The sequence below is a fragment of the Echeneis naucrates genome, chromosome 15, assembly GCF_900963305.1.
Source record: "Echeneis naucrates chromosome 15, fEcheNa1.1, whole genome shotgun sequence".
Lineage (NCBI taxonomy): Eukaryota > Metazoa > Chordata > Actinopteri > Carangiformes > Echeneidae > Echeneis > Echeneis naucrates.
In genome coordinates this window covers 22,525,651-22,545,740 of record NC_042525.1, presented here as the reverse complement: position 1 = coordinate 22,545,740, position 20,090 = coordinate 22,525,651, and the positions used below count along the sequence as shown (strand labels likewise).

Sequence of the window (20,090 nt, the reverse complement as noted above, 5' to 3'; positions counted from 1 at the left end):
CAGTTAAAATAGTTAAGCAAGAAAAAAATAAACCCTGCAACACAAATTTATGAAAAACATACTGTAAGTCTTGCTCATGTGGCGGGGGTTTAACATAATTCCGGGTATGAATACATTGACATCAATTTTTTTTCTCCCAGCATCCCAGCATTTTTCTCCCAGCATCCTTTGCGGCTTCTAGCAGATGCAACTGTAACTTTTTATTTGAGTTATTGATTTATTGTCTTCATATTTTCTTAACTCTTCTAGCCAGCCACTGCACTTTGAATTACCGTAAGTTTGCAAATGCTTGCTGTATCTGAGAAATACAGTGGTTTCTGAAAACGGAGAAGTTGTGCTTCATAGCTAATATAGGGTTGTTAAAGTAATTCCACTCGTGATGTCAACGGAAAGTGCAGAATCCGCTCCTTTATTGTTAAACGTTAATAGATTCTTTCGGCATAGGGGAGGCTGCCAGATATCGAAGGCTCTAAGTATTGAGCAAAAGCACTTACTGACAGGACACTTTCTAGCCTGTTAATAATTAAAATAAGCAAAAAGTCCAGGTGGACAGTAGGACCCTTCAGTTTAGAAGGGTTAATATTGTAGTTTGGTCCTCCATTGTGAAATATACAGCTCTTTGTGTTTTCTTCATTTTCCAATTAGTCCCATGCACAGTGCTCAAAATACTTTTTTTAGCCAGGTTGCCTGGGTGGCAACCTGAGTCAAAAGCCAGGTTGCCCCATTAGTACTTCAGTTTGCCCGACTTCCAAGTTATTGATTTCTTCAAATCAGTGCTAGTAACCTTTTTCTTTTCTTCTAATTAACTGTTCATGTTACCATGTAGTAAACATAAAAGCTCTCAAGCAGCATAGTTTATTAAAAAATGCTACGTTCACTTCTCTCTCTCTCTGAGCCTGAAGAACTACTGCTACTCCACTCAGACTTAGCAGACAGTCCCTGGCTCTCCTTCCATATGGTCTGGTCCTTGGTCTTCAGGTAGTCTTACCAGCAGACCACCACCGGGCAATGGCATTGTCTGGGCAAAAGTTGTCAACCATCACAGGTGAAAGTATTATTCCCCATTAAGGCAGTGAGAGTGTCTGTTCCGCCAGTCTGACTTTGTTACCTTCATCAGACTGAACCACTGGCACACCCAGTCCAGGCGCAACATGACAGGGGTGCCGCCGTGGGAGGAGCTTGCATCTACATAGCGGCGCCACTTCTGCGCGTCGTGTTACGTGTGCCTTGTTCTTGCGTTTGCGGATCATGTTCCTGACTGGATGTTGCACAGCCAACGCTAGCAGCTGGGGGAAAGTGGCGTCCCGACCGCAGTGCGCTACCTGAGTTTAGAAATAAGTTGTGCCAAGCAAAATGTGATTGGGTGGTGCAACTGCGCAACCAGGTATTTCGAGCACTGCATGCAGCAAACTCCACCCTGTTTATTTGAACATGCACAGATCTAGACTGGAAAACCCTGGGTTCAGTTAGAAAGTTGATAACCAACTTTGTGAGACCTTTTATCGGAATTGACAAATTCTGGGTAAGTGATGCTAGATAACAAAAAGAGATCCTGGGCATATTAATCCAGTTTCCTGATTCAGGCCTCTTGTGTAGGTTGACCTGAGATTTTAATTTGGTCGCAACACAAGACACCAACACAAGTGTAAAACAGCAAGTAGACTATGATGATGGACATGTATGCAGTTCTGTTTACTTTTGAAGGGTCGGTTGTATCTGCAAGCAAAAAAGAGACTGATGGTAGCAATGGTTAAGTAATTTGGCTGATGAGATTAAATGGCTGTTTTGCAGTCAGGCTGCATTACATGACTCACCTCAGGTGTGTTTGCACCTGTGGCTGGCTGAGTCTCTGGTTCTATCTCTGTAGGTGTGTAGCTAACTGAGCTGCTGCAGATCTGCTGCTGGCTTTTTAAATGACTGTGGCCAAACTGAAAATAGCTCTTATTGATAGATGTTCACACTGCTGACCCACACATCCCCTCACCCCCAGGGTCCCTGCTCTTGTGACTACACTGCTGTGGTGCAGTTCAGTCAAAGCTTACTGAGATTGTAGTTATGATGCTGAATGATTAGTGTCCTGAACTTGAATATTTTGTTGATGTTGTATAAAGGACAGCTCGCTTGAAATCAGATCATCAATAGAAACTGCAGCTCTTGATATTTTTATGAAGTTAAAATATTTAGTCTTTTTGTGTCACACATTTCCTGCTTTTCTGTTTCAAAGCTATAGCTGATTATTTTTATTAGTCATTAAAATCAAATACATTTAGAGCATTCTGTTTTTTCATAGACAAAATATGTGATTGGTCAATGGAAAATATCTGGTGGAAACCTGATTGTGTCTAGTTTTTATTGGCTATGACAACACAAACCAGCAACTCGTCTAAACTGAGTATCTGGGGATCAAATCAGATTTATTTGTATAGCGCCAAATCATAACAAAGTTCCATCAAGGCACTTGGTGACAGTGGCAAGGAAAAACTTCCTTTAATAGGCAGAAACCTCGGACAGAACCAGGCTCGTGGGGGGCAGCCATCTGCCTCGACTGGTTGGGTTGACAGAGGGAGAGAGAGAGGCATGGGGGGTGTAATGTAGGGTGAGAATGAGAGCAGGAGAGGGGGATATTCAAACAGGTGTAGGCAGGAACATGATGCTGCATGAAGTTCATGAAGATGGTGGGATCTGACCACTGTTCAAAAGACCAAACCTTTCTCTACTGACCACAGCCACCGTTAGATTATGAAGGCAGTTTTTAAATGCCCTAAATCAGATCATTCTATTACTGATCAGCAAACTGTGTCTGTATCACTTACAGCAGCACTCTGCAAGAGCTCAGTTCCCAGCTGGTCAGACAGCAGTGTGCATTTCAGTCCATCATTTATCATCTTTAAATCATCTGTAAATGTCTGTGATTGACTGAACCAACAGAACCTGAACTTCAGATCTTCGTGAACCTGGTTTTAATCAGATCTGGGCTGAAGGTGTCTACACTGATACAAGTATCTAATAATGTCTCCTTACTGATACAGCTATCAGATGGAGCCTGAAAACGAATAGAAAATGTAGGCAGAGACATGTCAAGGATGGGTTGGCTCCAGCTTCACATTAGTGAGAACATCCCTTCCTGTCTGTCTCCTGTAAAAAATTCACCAAGCATTGTGAAATGACAGGGAGGGACACAACATTGGACTTTATGAAACTGTTTTGTATTTTGGAACGTTTTTGCTGTTTCATAGGGTAAACATAAAATAATAAAATAATAAATAAAATAAACAGCAGATCATGTGATAATGAAAGTAATTCATAGTCTACACATCTGTCAGTACCAGATTGCATTTCATGTTCTGACGTAGCTGGGCATTTTACAGTTTACCCTCAGTTGTGACTCCTAATGTTCTTCAAAAGCCTGTTCTATCTATGAACCCTATGTGTGTAATTTCAGTCCCAGCAGCAGCAGAGTGGCAGTAAGCGTCCCAGTAACAGCACCCCTCCCCCCACCCAGCTCAATAAAATCAAATACTCTGGAGGTCCTCAGCTGGTGAAGAAGGAGCGCCGCCAGAGCTCATCCCGCTTCAGTCTGACCAAGAACAGGGAGCTGCAGAAGCTGCCTGCACTCAAAGGTAACCTAAATCTCCCTCTCACTCACTCATCTTCTACTGTTCATCCGTTTCCGGGTCATGGGGGGTGGTGGAGCCAATCCCAGCTCACTCAGAGTGAGGGCAGGATGCACCCTGGACATGCAAACTCCACACAGAAAGGCCCAAGGCCCGGGATCCAAACCTGCAACCTTCTTACTGTGGGGCAACAATTGCCGTGCTGCCTCTAACCTAAACTTACTAAATAAATACATTAAACAAAAGTAGTTGTATATTCATCACAGTCTCACATTTTGCAACCTGCGAGTTGTGTTTCAAGTTTAGTTTCAAGTATTTTGTGTTGACCTGAATAATGAGCATTTGTTTGGCTTTGAAAGGATCCAGAACAGATTTATTTTACATGTCACATGAGACCAGATCCATTTGTGGTTTTTATTGTTCTTGAACAAACAGCTCAAGAACTGAACCCACTCAGTCTGACAACCGTGTATGTGTATGCGTAACTGCATGTGTGTGTAAGATGAGGTGGTGCAGACAGAGCTGGTTTCCATGGTGATATTATTGCTTCAGGTCTGTGATCACAGCATGATTCTGCAGACTAGTTGTCTGAGGGAAGACCTGCAGGACCTCACCCTTCTCTCACAAATTGAATAGAAATGTATTTCATGAAATTATTGAGTTATTCTAGGGGTTGTAGCTCAGTTTGTGTATTTGTGCATCATTTGCCAAAATATCTTAAAGCGTTCTTTTATTATTTCAATAATTTATACCATCGGATTAAAGAAAGTGAGGAACCTCATGTTTATGGTGATGAATCTGTAGCAGCTTATATACTGTGATGTAAGATTCAGTTAAATTAACCCAACATTAAAGTAGCAGTTTGGAGGATTTAGGCGGTATCCAGCTGGATACCCCTTCCCTCAAGCCTTCCTTTCTCAGTGTTTAGGAGAACCTACTGTATATTTCAGTTTATATTAAAATATCTAAGGCCTACTCTTGGGCCAGTATCTGTTTTCTCCATTCTAGCAACCGCAAAATGTGATGATGCATCCAAGCATCATCCTCCAGCCTGAAAACTGAAATGAAACTGAATCACTTAAGTGCCAGAAACTGCAATTCCTCTCATGACCACTATAGTCAGATTTACAGACTGCTTTTATAAATGGACATGCACTTAGGGTTTGCAAAGTGTGCTCATTTCTGAGAAGCCTTAAATGTGCATTTTATCTAATGACCATCAGGGGGTGATTGCACTGGCTGTACAAAGCTAGTAGCTTTATATACAGTCTGTGGATGCAACATGGCAAGCTCCATGGAGGGGTCTGTGGATACATTCTGGATAAATATTCATTCTTACATTTCGGATGTTGCAGATTTACTCGTTGTAGACTGTGAAGTCTTCTTAACCTCAGTAAGTCAAGTAGTGGACCGAAAAAGCACCAAAGGTTCAACAGATGTGTGACATGGTGAGGAAATGTTTCACTTCAGAGATGATCATGCTGTGGAACAGGACAGAAAATATTTATTTAAGTGTCTGAAAGAGTTTTATAGATGGTGGGGGACCAGTCCTGTGCTTTGTCTTAGCAAAAATATGTGGTGCATGTTGACTAATTGGAGATGAATGTGCACATATGTTACATACAAGTAACTTTTTACTGGTTTGGTTTACAAATGCAGGTAATTTCCGATGGTGATGGTGCTCCCTCTGATCTAATCAAATACCTCTATTAAGTAGTTACCTCTTAACAAATGATAATGATGCAGACGGAATTGTTCCACGGCTGTGTGGGAGTTAGCTAATGAGAATGAAATTATGCATATGCAATCCTCGCCCACTTTATTGCATGACGGTTCAATTTAACCTAAATATATTAGGACCATAGGTTGAATTAGGGCCCGGTTTGATGTCTGCATTGGTGAATGAAATTGTCCTTTGACCAGCTTCCATTTAATTTAATCTCTGCTCATAATAAAGATTCATCAGTTTCTACCAGGGGTTTATTTGGAAAGAGGTCACCTATCTTCTTCTGACATATAGACTGATCTCCCCCCCTCCTGTTCACTGTGTTAGATGCCCCTCCAGTGGACCGCGAGGAGCTGTTTGTTCAAAAGCTGCGTCAATGTTGTGTGCTGTTCGACTTTGTCAGCGACCCACTCAGCGACCTCAAATACAAAGAGGTGAAAAGAGCGGGACTCAATGAGATGGTCGAGTACATCACACACAATAGTGAGGTGGTGACCGAGTCCATCTACCCTGAAGCTGTGATAATGGTGAGGGGAAAGAAACATAATATTTGCACTTAATAAAAAATACTTTTCATAAAACTTGCACAATCAGTTTGTGTACTAACAGTCTGTTTTTTCTTGTCTGTTTTTGTTTTTTAATTTAGTTTTCAGTGAACTTATTTCGGACTCTTCCTCCATCCTCCAACCCAACAGGAGCAGAGTTTGATCCTGAGGAAGATGAACCAACACTAGAGGCAGCTTGGCCTCATTTGCAGGTAACCTGTGTCCCATGTGCATATACATATGTTTTTGTGTTGTATGTTGTTTGTGTGTGCGAGTGTGTGTGGGCATGGGTCGGAATGTATGTGTGTTAATTGCTAAAATGAAAGTTCTCTGAGCTTAACATGTTCCTATTGTCAGCCTGGGTCACCAAGCTGACACAGTTGTGGTGTTTAAACTATGAGCACAAATTCAGAAAAAATAAAACATATAAAGAAAAAAGAAAATAATAGTCTGTGCTCATAAACCTAGTCTCTCTGTCAGTCAGTTTAGGCCATACCCCCATGAAGTATAGATGTTGCTGGTGCTGATGTCTTTTTTTTTTTTCCTTCTTCCTGAGCCATTGTTGTATTATTGCCTGTTAAGGTTGTCTTAAAAAGGTTGTCTTAAAAAGGTTGTCTTAAAAATGCTGTTCAGCTGAACATACACACACTCAAACACTCTTCATTGCATTTGTAGTCTGACATCTTTAAACTGTTGTTTCCATATAATGTTGTTGTTTTTCCAGACACCAAACTGTGTGTTTGCTTTGTTTGCGTGTCTCACCAGCTGGTCTATGAGTTCTTCCTTCGCTTCTTGGAGTCCCCGGACTTCCAGCCAAACATTGCCAAAAAATACATCGACCAAAAGTTTGTACTGTCGGTAAGATCTCACCTCTGAAGCATAAACAGCCAAAAACGTTGAGCTATCATGATGTTTGACTTAGACTTAGAAATCTGACTTGAATTTAATGACTGTGTTAAAGCTGCTGGAGCTGTTTGACAGTGAGGATCCCAGAGAGAGAGACTTCCTCAAAACTATCCTCCACCGGATCTACGGCAAGTTCCTCGGCCTCCGAGCCTACATCCGCCGCCAGATCAACAACATCTTCTACAGGTCAGAACCAGCATATGGGTCATGTGCATGGCAGCAAGTTATTTTCCTCTGGTGTCCCTTGTAGTGTGTGTGTGTGTATATGTATATGTACATGTACATATGTACATATATATATATATATATATATATATATATATATATATAAAAATATAATTTTTTCTTTATGGTATATAGTAAATAAAAGGGGGTGCATAGTAAATCTACTAGAGTTCTCTCCAGAATACACAAAAGGTTAGAGAAATGGAATTCAGGAGCAAGAAAAAAATTGTGTCAATCATGAACATAGATAAGCCTGTGACTAGGTCTTTGTGACTCGGGATTCTCTGAACTCACAAAAACATTATTTCACATGAAAATCACAACACAAAGAGATGCAATCAGGGTTTTTCCTGGCATATATTTAGAAGGCAGAGGTGTAACGTTCTGATCATATGCGCACACGTGCATGTGTGCTGTGTCCTCCACTGGCTCAAGCAAACTTGTTTTACAAGCAGTTTAGTAATGCTGTTTGCATTAATTATATGGAAAGTTGGAAGTTTTTCATTTAAAAAAACGTTGGCATCATTGAAATTATTCAGTATTACTCGTATTGATCAGGACTGAAATTGATCAAAAGATGTAACTCAAAAAAGTGGAAAGAAATATGTGGATATTTTTATCCATTGGTGGCTTAAAAGGGTAGTGAATTTGTACACAGTGTATTATTGACCTATTGGAAAAATAGAAATTTTTTTCTAAAGTTTTTCTAAAAGGTTTTCTTCCTGTGTAAGTGTATACACAGCCAAATATTTTAAGGATGAATAAAATTACGGTTTGGTACATTTTCGGTACAGAAAGATGACAAAAAACTAACGTGATCTTTGTTTATACTTATTGTCAAATTGAAAACATTAAACATAACAAAATTCCCTAAATGAAGGATAGTTCTTTTTAAATATGACTGGATCTACGTAGGAAAATAAAAATAAGTAATAAAATAAAGATCAATTAAAGTGCGGCATTTAGAAAATACTGTAAGCGTTCTCAACCTCACATTCAAACTGTTTAATTAAATAAAAAACTTCTACGGCTTTATGTCTGTGAAGGTTCTGAGTCATCCAGGTCATTTTAATCTTGGAGTGTTTAGTGGGAAGCAATTGGACTTCTTATCTAGTTTGAAGACGTTTCGCCTTTCAAAATGATGATTGAGCACCTTCATGGACATATTACCCTACACTTTGGGTGGAATACCCTTCTTTTGGTGTGGGAATATGAGTTTTCAAGTTTTCAAGAAAGCTGGTAGACTACAGGAACCACATCCACTTTAACCTGAGATGCAGACGGTTCAGACTGATTCCAAGGAGCTTGCACATTGAATCCACAGTCAAAGGACATAGAGCAGAACAGATCTTATTGAAAGCACAAAACCAACTTCTGGATGAAAGGATAAAACAAGTCCACTTCACAATTGATGCACCTAAGGACAAAATCCATCAAACTGAAGAGAAACTTGCAGCACTTTTCTCCTTATTCCTCTTTGAAGAAGTATACAACTTTGTCACCAAGGCTCAACTATCCTAACATAATACGAGCAAGAATCCCATCACCATCACCATCCTTCCATCTGACCAAGGGAGATGCACTGTCATCCTCAACACATCAGATTACCACACCAACACATCCTCACTTCTCAGTGAGGTCTTAGAAAGGGACCCCACCAGCAGCTACAAAAATAAATTGATAAACTAACTACAGAAACTGGAAAACCACATCATTTACCATCCAACCAACACATTGTCAGCAGCATCAACTTGGTGACCTCCAACATCACCAAACACCTCTCTGGTATCCTGTCCCCTCTAGTGGGGAACACACCACACCACATCCAAAACTCCAGAGATTTCACTAAAAAGGTACAGAAACTGCTGCCGGATGTCACTTCTCTTTTCACATGCATACCCACCAGTGAGGCAATAGAGACTGTAAGAAAACAAGTCTACAACAAGACAGCTATCTACACACCAGAACTACCTTTAACCCTGACCAAATCTGCCCCCTTCTGCATTTTTGCCTTTCTATGACATACTTCAAATACGATACATTTTTTTACAGACAGAAACCTAGTTGTTCCATGGGTTCTCCAGTGTCTTCTATTGTGGCCAACCTCGACATGGCGGAGGAGGAAGAGCGAGCGCTGAACTCCTTCACAGGAACAATTCCCAGCCGCTGGTTCAGATATGGGTCAAAATCAAAACTCAAAAAATGGATCCTTTCACCAGGGAGGATACGAAGGATAACAGTTTGCCCTTCCTTGGTTGTGTGATGGCCTTTGGTGAGAATGGTAACCTCAGCATCGAGGTCTACTGGAAATCCACACACACAGACCAGTACCTCTTGTTTGACTCAAACCACCCACTGGAGCACAAACTGGGGGTAATCCAGACACTACAAGACCAGGCCCAGAAGGTTCCTTCGAACGCAGAGGGAAAACAGAAGGAATTGACACGCATCAAGACAGCACTCCAGACATGGGGCTACCTCAAGTGGATCTTTGTCAAATTCTCCAAAAGGCGCTACAAAGAAACACCTGAGGCATAAAGTGAAAAACGGAAGAACGTTGTCATCCTATATGTGACAGGTCTATGAGAAAAATTCAGAAGGATCTTCTAAAAACACAAAATGCAAGTTAACTTCAAACCGGGCCAGACCTTAAGACAAGAGACTGGTCCACCCCAAGGACAAAACACCCAGACATAAACTCAGTAATGTTGTGTATGTAGTTCAATGCATAGAGGAGTGCTCTGACCAAACAGCCCCTCCACCGACGCATGGCACAACACAGGAGCATCCTCATCAGGACAGGACTTAGCTGTACATCTGCATCTTTAAGGAGAAAGGTTACTGTTTTGAGGACTCCAAACTCCACGTTCTGGAAAGAGAAGGCAGATGGTTTGAAAGAGGATTAAAGAGGCCATCTATGTCCACATTGAGAAACCCTCTCAAAACAGAGGTGCTGGACTAAGACACCATGTGTCTGCAACTTACAATGCTGCCCTGGGCGCCCTCCCCAGGCGGTTTAACCCTCGTACCATGGGGCCATGTGAGCCCAAGGTGTCACATGAAACCAGGGACTGGAGGGCAAACACTCTTGGATGATTCACACCTGGGCCCATGTGACCTTAACGACTCACAGGATGCCTAGGCAGAGGGTCACACTTTCTGTACACGCGTGTATTTGTACTGAACGCCCTCTACTGAACTGTTACACTTCAATGTACACTATGACCTTGGATATACCACAAACTGCAACACTCAGAAACCAAAACTGCAAATGAATCAAATCAAATCAGATTTATTTGTATAGCGCCAAATCATAACAAAGTTACATCAAGGCACTTTACATGTAGAGCAGGTCTAGACCAAACTCTTTATAAATTTAATTAAAGAGACCCAACAGATCCCCCGATGAGCAAGCAATGAATAAAATGAAAATGAATAAAAACATGGAACTGCTTTTATTATTTTACAGATTTATCTATGAGACAGAACATCATAATGGTATTGCTGAGCTGCTGGAGATACTGGGAAGGTAACACACGTACACACACACACACACACACACACACACACACCCTGTTTCACCTGTGTTTGTTGTTTGTTCTCAGTATAATCAACGGCTTTGCTTTGCCACTGAAAGAAGAACACAAGATGTTTCTGATCAGAGTTCTTCTGCCGCTCCACAAAGTCAAGTCTCTCAGCGTCTACCACCCACAGGTCGAAATCAAATCTAATTTATATATATATGACTCAAAGTCATAACAAAGTTACTTCAAGGCACGTTATATATGTGTGTGGAGAGAGGGAGAGCAGGTCTAGACTGAACTCTTATTAGAATTATTTAAAGAGACACAACCACTCTCTCCATGAACAAACACTTGGTGGCAGTGGATGGAAAATATTCTTTAAGAAGCAGAAACCTCAGACAGAACCAGTATCAAGGTGGGCGGAGCCATCTTCTTAAACCTGTCTGTAAGTTTGTATGTTTGTGTGGCATCAATATGGAGTGTAACTTAACAGTTTCTATATCTGTGTCCAGCTGGCATACTGTGTGGTTCAGTTCCTGGAGAAGGACAGCAGTCTGACAGAGCCAGTAAGTCCTTTGTAGAGAGCCTCCCTGTTTCCATAACAACACTGTAAAAACTGCAACTAACAATTGTGTTGGTCTGATGGGCAGTGATTTGTTTCCATAGTAATGTATACAGAGTGGACACATTGACAGAAACACAGGAACTGCTTTTTTCACTCCTCTCTGCAATAAAAACAGCTCCAGTTCTCCTCAGTACTCCTCCTCTCATGCCCTTAAATTTCCAGTCAATGAAAATCTTTTTATCTTTAACTGTGTGTTCGTACTCATTGTCCAAATAAATCTAGGTCAACCATATTTCAAAATCAGAGGTATTTTCTAGGAAACATTAAGTTCAAACTCAGACAATGTTTCATGATTTTACAGAGCAGGTGTTGTTTAAGTCTGACGTGACCTTTGACCTCTGCAGGTAATCATGGGTCTGTTGAAATTCTGGCCAAAGACTCACAGTCCGAAGGAGGTGATGTTCCTGAACGAGCTTGAGGAGATCCTGGATGTCATTGAGCCGTCTGAGTTTGTCAAAGTCCAGGAGCCACTCTTCAGACAGCTCGCCAAGTGTGTCTCCAGCCCCCACTTCCAGGTATCTGAACCAGAACCACTGCTACGCAAACCTACTACCTACTGAACAATCAATCAGAACCTGCAGCTGAACTTAAACCACATACCAAGCCAAAGGCTGAAACAAAACCACAACTATAACCAAAAAAGACCTGAACTCAACCTAAATCTGATTTAGATCAGAAAATTCACCTTGGCCTAGAACAAGTTAGTTCTTGTTAAGTTTCAAACTGACCAAGATTTACCTTAGAATCTGAATCTGATTTACAGCTTGGCATTGTGGTTAGTGCTGTTGCATCTCAACAAGAAGGTCACAGGTTAGGTTCCTGGCCTGGGGCCTTTTGTGTTCTGCCCATGCTTTTGTAGGTTTCCTCCAGGTATGCTAATTTGTGTTGTGTTGGCTCTGCCATGGACTGGTGACCTATCCAGGTGATACCCTGGAGTTGCCCAGTGTGAGCTGGGATTGGCGCCTGCACCCCCCATAACCTGGAAACAGATAAGCGGTAGAAGATGAATGAATGAGTGAATAGTGTTGTGGCTGCCTATTGCCAAGCTGTGGGCCTGATAAGGCCTTGTGCTCAACGTGGTCTTCCAGTCTTCCAAAATCAGCTGTTGCGTTCTTACAAAGTTTCAGGAAGAAATATCACAGTCTTCAGAGTCTTTTGAGGTTGCAGTTTTATTCAAAGTACATCAAGTATTTTGAACAAGCAGCATGAGTGGTTCGGACCTTTGAAACAGACCCCGGGGTCTGAGAGCACACTCAAAACGCATGCCAAACACACTGAGGAATGAATCCTTAGGGGGGAATACCTACTGCCTACGCTTCTCCCTCGTCTCCAAGCGTCCTGTCCTCATTCGTATCTCTACCAATGGGAATTCCCCTTTTCTGACACTGATGCTATCTCAGGATTTTGTCCCCTACCCCCCTTCTTCTACTCCCTGGGTCTTCATACTTAGGCCTTATCATCGGGCCTGTGTGTTGGCTCTTCACACATCTACAGTAGTGTTCAAAATAATAGCAGTCCAATGTGACTAACCAGATTAATCCAGGTTTTTAGTATATTTTTTTATTGCTAAATGGCAAACAATTTACCAGTAGGTGCAGTAGATTCTCAGAAAACCAACAAGACCCAGCATTCGTGATATGCACGCTATTAAGCTGTGCAATTGGGAAATTAGTTGAAAGGGGTGTGTTCAAAAAAATAGCAGTGTGGCATTCAATCAACGAGGTCATCAATTTTGTGAAAAAACAGGTGTGAATCACGTGGTCCCTATTTAAGGATGAAGCCAGCACTTGTTGAACATGCATTTCTCTTTGAAAGCCTGAGGAATATGGGTCGTTCAAGACATTGTTCAGAAGAACAGCGTACTTTGATTAAAAAGTTGATTGGAGAGGGGAAAACAAAAAAAAAAATTATAGGCTGTTCAGCTAAAATGATCTCCAATGCCTTAAAATGGAGAGCAAAGCCAGAGACATGTGGCAGAAAATGGAAGACAACCATCAAAATGGATCGAAGAATAACCAGAATGGCAAAGGCCCATCCAATGATCAGGCCCAGGATGATCAAAGACAGTCTGGAGTTACCTGTAAGTACTGTGACAGTTAGAAGACGTCTGTATGAAGCGAATCTATTGACAAGAATCCCCCACAAAGTCCCTCTGTTTAAAAAAAAAAAAAAAAGGCATGTGCAGAAGAAGTTATAATTTGCCAAAGAACACATCAACTGGCCTAAAGAGAAATGGAGGAACATTTTGTGGACGGATGAGAGTAAAATTGTTCTTTTTGGGTCCAAGGGCCGCAGAGAGTTTGTGAGACGACCCCCAAACTCCAGTGAAGACAGTGAGGCATGGTGGTGCAAGCACCATGATATGGGCAAGTTTCTCCTCCTATGGTGTTGGGCCTATTTATCGCACACCAGGGATCATGGATCAGTTTGCATATGTCAAAATACTTGCTAAAGAGGACTTACCCTTGAAAAGGGTATTTCAACAAGACAATGACCCAAACACAATATTAAATGAGCAAAATCTTTGTTCCAAACCAACAAAATTAATGTTATGGAGCTGCCAGCCCGATCCCCGGACCTTAATCCAATCGAGAACTTGTGGGGTGACATCAAAAAATGCTGTTTCTGAAGCTAAATCAAGAAATGTACATTTAATTGTGGAAAATTGAAAATTGAAAAAGAATCTTGGCGTGGAATAACAGCTGAAAGGTGCCACAAGTTGGTTGATGCCATGCCACACAGATGTGAAGCAGTTATAAAAACTGTGGTCATACAACTAAATATTAGTTTAGTGATTCACAGGATTGCTAAATCCTAGAAACAAAAAAGTTTGTACAAAATAGTTTTGAGTTTGTAAAGTCAACGGCAGACACTACTATTTTTTTTAACACACCCCTTTCAACTAATTTCCCAATTGCACAGCTTAATAGCGTGCATATCACGAATGCTGGGTCTTGTTGGTTTTCTGAGAATCTACTGCACCTACTGGTAAATTGTTTGCCATTTAGCAATAAAAAAATATACTAAAAACCTGGATTAATCTGGTTAGTCACATTGGACTGCTATTATTTTGAACACTACTGTAAATGTGTGAAGAGCCAACACACAGGCCCGATGATAAGGCCTAAGTATGAAGACCCAGGGAGTAGAAAAAGGGGGGTAGGAGACAAAATCCTGAGATAGCATCAGCGTCAGAAAAGGGGAATTCCCATGGTATTATTTTATTTTTTGTATTACTTTTGAACACTACTGTATGTTCACGTGACTGTCTTATCTCCCCCATAAATCCTCTTCTGACACCTGTAACTCCACTGCTTCCTCTCTGCTGTGAGTGTGTGTATATTTGCTTTTTGTGGTTAACATAGTAGTTTGTGCTCTTTTAGTAATTGAAATGGTAATACTTGTGCTCTTCAGTGTCTGTTACAGCATTATATGTATTACATGTTTTCTTTAGTATTCAGCATAGCATTGCTCATAGTTCTTTCCCAAAATTTCCTTCCACAGTCACGAATTAGGTTCACTACTACCACATCACAGTCAGAACACAGTCTCCTATGCTGAGACCTGAAACAGAACTAGAATCAGACCCAGTTTTTGGATCACATCAGCAGATTTATTCACTCATAACACCAACCCAAACAATATTTCCTAAAAATGCCATGGCTGCTGAAAGGATGCAGACATGTCTGCAGCTGTTAGAAGTCTTCTTTTGATCCTTTAGAGAAGAGCTCTGACCTGATGATCATTATGGTGGTATTTTATGTGTAGGTGGCAGAAAGAGCTCTGTATTACTGGAATAACGAGTACATCATGAGTCTGATCAGTGACAACGCTGCCAAGATCCTCCCTATCATGTTTCCTGCTCTCTACAAGAACTCCAAGAGCCACTGGAACAAGTAATACACAGCACACACTTATCTATATGTTACTTTAACGTTAACGTTAACAGTCTGTGGATGTGACTGTGTGATGTAACGAATCTGTCAGAACCAGTCACTTTGAGCTGGGGGTGGAAATACAGGAGCAATACAGAGCCAGTGTGTGATATTTTGACTTCTGCTCTAACTCACACGGAGGCTGGATACCTGTACAGAGGCAGGCTAGCTGTTTCCCTGTGTTCAATCTGTAGGCAAAGTAAAGCTAACCATAGCGTGACTCTATATTGACGGTCAACCTGATACATTTGAAGATATACGTGATGCAACTGAAAACTGTTAACCTAACTGTTATTCTCAGACTGTTTGTGATGTGTACACACCACCTGCAATATTATTTGTCAGTAAAAGCCCTACTTTGTCTGATTAGCACCACCAGTCAAAAACCAGAGCTGAATATAACTATCAAATATCTGAGCCCTACAGTTGTGAATGGACTGGAACGTTAAAGGCACTTGAACAGCAGTAGGACCAAATTTGTTACAGTTACCTGAACTTTAAAATCATGAAGGAATCACTTGATCCCGTTCACATGATTTCATGTGTTTTCTGAACCTTGCTTCTTCCTCCTCCTCCTCAGAACCATCCATGGTCTGATCTACAACGCTTTGAAGCTTTTCATGGAGATGAACCAGAAACTTTTTGATGACTGCACACAGCAGTACAAGGCTGAAAAACAGAAGTAAAACACAGCACATACACTACCACTAACAATAACTAGAGTTGGTATCATTAGAAAATGCTCAGTATCGATACCAATACCTTAACCTTGACTTTGTTACCTGTTCCAGAACAATACTTTTTTCAATACCAATTTTACGATGTCTGTTATAACAGATAGATGACTTTGCCCCTAATGGTAAAAAAAAGTAACTTATTTTTCAGATCCTCAAAAATTTTGCACAATACCAATAAATAAAACTTTCACTGTACTGAAATTGAACTGGCTGACTTTAGATTACCTCCTGAGCTGCTGCAGCTCTAACAATATCAGCACAAAGAATAAAATGTAAACAATACAGTAAGAAAGTGCTCATCATTATCAGTGCAAAATTAACATCTGCAAGTCAGTATGCTGGATATCTTAAAACTTTTGCATCACTCAGCAGTACTTAAAATAATGCACAATTGCTTTTTCAGATAACAAACTCTTGGCTGACAGTGTCCCCATCAGTAGTAAACTCATGCTCTGAGGGTGTGGAAGATGCCTATACAGAGATCAGATCGGAGAATGGAGCAATCTTCTGCTCGTATATTTATTCCATGCACTGTCAGAGGCTACATCTTGTGTTGCTAATTTACCAAACAACAAGCACTTTTTTGATACTTGATGGTATCTAGGCATTTTGGTCAGTGCCAAAAAAGTATCAATCTTGGAAAAAGGCACAAAACCCCTATAGTCCTGTGCTGCAAATTAAGGTCAACCAGATCCGAGTTATCTTTTCATTAACTTAACCTAGCATTGACCATCTTGATGGCCTACACAATAAAGACAAACTTATAAAGAAGCCCCCTTGACCCTGTGGAGGTGGTGGGAGAGAGGAGAATGATGGCCAAGCTGTCTTCTCTGATGTACGACCAATCCCACCCCATGAAGGACACCCTGATTGCACTGGAGAGCTCCTTCAGACTCCTTCACCCCAAGTGTGTGAAGGTGTGATATCACAGGTATTTCTTCCCTGCAGCTGTGACACTATATAACCTGCAATACTCCCACACCCCACACCAGGACAATCTGACACACTGCACCTTAACGTCCAACACTGTCTCATGAGCACTTATACATTCAATTTCTATTGTGTGCAATATACATTTATTGATCAATTTATTATGTGCAATAACAATTTCATCTCTGGTATATTAATCAGTACCAACATTTCTGTCCCAGTTATTATTTTTATTTTTTTAAATATATTTTATCTATAATGGCTATTGTTCTATTATTTATTGTACATATACTTCGTTTTATTCTGCTCGTCTAGTCACTGTCCACTTGTTGCTGGAACAATGCAAATTCTCCCATTGGGGGACGAATAAAGGATTATCTTACAGTTTTCAAGTAGGTCAAGTCAGTTTAGTTCAGTGGGGTCTCCTGATCATGCAATGAGCTTCGTCATTTAATAGAATTTTTAATGAGTGACATTATCAATCGATGAATAAAGACTTCATCACATGACTGAATCAACACAAACAATATAAATCACTTCCAACCATTAAAATAAGACTGAGGATTATTGTGCAGCACTTAACTCTTTTGTTCCCATCGAGCTCCTTAAACAAATACCTTTTTCCAGATGGTTTTGATTTGATTCTCTTAAGCTAGCCACCCCAGAGAGGGTTGTTGTAGCTTACCTGGTAATAAGTGGCTTAATGTCGTAGGACTGAAAACTCACAGTTAAACCTGGTGTTATCTTGATGACCTCATCACTGTGTGATGTCTGTGTGTCCTATAGAGAAAAATACAAGCTGAAGGAGAGAGAGGAGATCTGGCACAAGATAGAGGAGCTGGCCAGACAGAATCCACAGGTGCTCTCATCAGCTGCCTGATCCACCTGACCTCCTCAGCTGCACCCTCCCTTTGCTTTCTTACCTGTCATCTTAATTTTTTTCTAACCTTGTCACCTGTTGCCTCTCCTGTCTCCTAACTTCCATGCTTGTTCCTTTTATCATCTCCATTTCAATTAATTGTGTATGTCCTTTACTTTCAGAGCAATAAGCTCCACCCTCTCCGCCCTGGACAGAACCCACAGGATGAGGTCAGAGCGTTTTTAGTTTTATAATAACTTCATCTATAGTGTTGCATGCTGCCTGGTTTTGCATTAGTTTTTACTAATTTTAATTGCTCTTTGTTTCTTTTTATTTTATTGAGTCCACACAACTTCTGGTGTGATTCAGAGCTTAAATGAGATAAGCCATTTAATGGTACACTGTGTTCCGATATTCTGCTTCAGGCCATTTCTGACTGTTTGCACTTTTGTGTGTATGTTTTTTGTATACATACATCTACGCAGTACATGCTATACAGTGACAGCACTGTGGCTGTGTACTCGATGGAAACAGAGACTCCAACAGCTGAAGACATCCAGCTGCTGAAGAAGACTGTGGAGAGTGAGGCCTCGCAGGTACCTGCACACGCACACAGTCAGCTTAAGGAGTTGATGGCAAACAGCTAAAAAAAAGAAAACCTCATAGGGAATGTAAAAGTTGTCTCAGACTCCCTGTCTCTGGTTCCAGGGATTAAAGGATCTGAAGAAGGACAAGGTCCTGATGAGGAGGAAGTCAGAGCTGCCGCAGGACGTCTACACCATAAAAGCTCTGGAGGCTCACAAGAGAGCTGAGGAGTACCTGACAGCCAATCAGGAGGCTCTCTGACTGGGGGAGACACCCCCCCCCTTTTTAAATTCATCCCCCTCCTGTCCATCTTTCTGTGGAGGAAGTTGAAGCTGTTGTGGAGTAACTGGTCTGGGATCAGTCCAGGGAAAAACTGACACTGCATTTGAAGGAAAAAAATAAAGAAAATGCCTCTCAACCCTGCCTTGCGGTGGCGATAACTAGTAGGACACTTTGTAGAAGCTCTCTGTCCACGTGGTGTTTGACTTGTCAGCGATCCGATGTCATGTTGACATCAGCTTCCTGTTGCACCTTCATTTCTGCTTCACACAGCTGCTGCTATTTGTCCAAACTTCACCACACTGTTTACAACCATTAAACCTGAATGCAGTATCCGGCAGTAGCAGTACCCTGAACACATCACTAACAGGCTTTTTCTACTGCGGGAATCTGACCACATGGAGCTTTAGGTATTTCAACTGTCTCTGGTCTGGCTTCTCTTTCTACTCCAAGCCAGATGAGTCCACATTTAAAGAAACATCTGTTTCTCTCTGTGCCAGTCCCCATCCAGTCCATTCCACATTTACAGTAACCAGACTGCACCAGATCAACCAGTTCAAAGTAGCTCACTCCAGACCAGAGCAAATCAAACCAAACCATCCCTATCAGTCTTACCCAGATGAAAGTTCAATTCAGTGTTTCATGATATTTAGGAAAACAGAGACTTTACTAACTGCTTGTAACAGCAGTTTAATGAGAATTATGGCTGTGTGACAGTAAAGTTAGGAAGATGACCTTTGACCTGTCTGACCATTTTTTTGATCCATGAAGTGGATCTGTCTGAACACAGCAGAGATATGATAAACTACACATGTCACAACATGTGACATGTGGCAACATTAGAAATAATGCGTCCTGAACTGAAGCAGATGCGGAGGATTGGTCTGAACTGAGTTGGAAACAAACTGCAGTTTAATGAAGCTGATGTTTTAATAGTCAGACCAATTATGTGTGAAGATGATGCTGCACTTATCACAGTGGAAACACAAAGCAGAACCTGAACCTCAATGATTCTTCTGGAGATATGAAGTTCCATGTTGAGGCTCTGTAAGGTCCTGAAGTGGAATACAGCTCCAGCACTTCACCTCTGTCCCAAGACACCTGAACACAACACAGATGAGTTCAGGGACTTGTTGGGTTCTCCAACAGCAGCTTCACTCCAAAGGCCCAGCCCCTCAAAATGACCTGACCAATCTCCTGTCAGTCTGGATCTAAGATGGACTCCAGACTGAAGCAGGTTCAGACAGACAGACGATAATGATGATGATGAGGAGGAGACATAGTGAATGTAGACGTCCAATCAGCATCCAGTAAACATGGGAGGCACCCACTGCAGAAAGTCTGATTCCAACATGATTTTGTTTTGATGCTTCTGGTTTGTTTGTTTTCTTTTGAAAGGAGCATTACGAAACCTTGTCATTGAGATGCTGTTTGCATGAGGAATCATTTCCTGTCTGACATCGGTTCAGTGTTGTTTTGTCCTCATACCAGTCAGGGCACTTGGAAAAAAAAAAAAAAAAAAGAGATCTGAATGTTTGTGTCTGAGCTACAACGCTAAAACATTTAACATGTAGCCATTACTTGTCAGATCAAAGGTCAA

The 20,090-nt window shown here is 41.2% G+C and overlaps 1 protein-coding gene across 4 annotated transcripts in view; it reads left to right on the top strand.

The window, feature by feature from the left end:
• Positions 1 to 20,053, top strand: part of ppp2r5d (protein phosphatase 2, regulatory subunit B', delta) — a 29,644-nt gene extending 9,591 nt beyond the window's left edge. For 2 of the 4 annotated variants that reach the window (XM_029521957.1, XM_029521959.1), the window contains 15 exons: positions 3,443 to 3,620; positions 5,668 to 5,867; positions 5,987 to 6,097; positions 6,651 to 6,743; positions 6,847 to 6,977; positions 10,486 to 10,545; positions 10,622 to 10,730; positions 11,053 to 11,106; positions 11,510 to 11,680; positions 14,934 to 15,061; positions 15,681 to 15,782; positions 17,554 to 17,626; positions 17,809 to 17,856; positions 18,112 to 18,222; positions 18,335 to 20,053. In XM_029521957.1, the coding sequence (XP_029377817.1) occupies positions 3,443 to 3,620; positions 5,668 to 5,867; positions 5,987 to 6,097; positions 6,651 to 6,743; positions 6,847 to 6,977; positions 10,486 to 10,545; positions 10,622 to 10,730; positions 11,053 to 11,106; positions 11,510 to 11,680; positions 14,934 to 15,061; positions 15,681 to 15,782; positions 17,554 to 17,626; positions 17,809 to 17,856; positions 18,112 to 18,222; positions 18,335 to 18,472 (1,707 nt within the window). In that variant the 3' untranslated portion in view covers positions 18,473 to 20,053. Of the gene's footprint in view, positions 1 to 3,442; positions 3,621 to 5,667; positions 5,868 to 5,986; positions 6,098 to 6,650; positions 6,744 to 6,846; positions 6,978 to 10,485; positions 10,546 to 10,621; positions 10,731 to 11,052; positions 11,107 to 11,509; positions 11,681 to 14,933; positions 15,062 to 15,680; positions 15,783 to 17,553; positions 17,627 to 17,808; positions 17,857 to 18,111; positions 18,223 to 18,334 lie in introns of those variants that run through there. The other 2 variants (XM_029521958.1, XM_029521961.1) reach the window with 2 other exon arrangements.
• Positions 20,054 to 20,090: the final 37 nt, after the last annotated feature.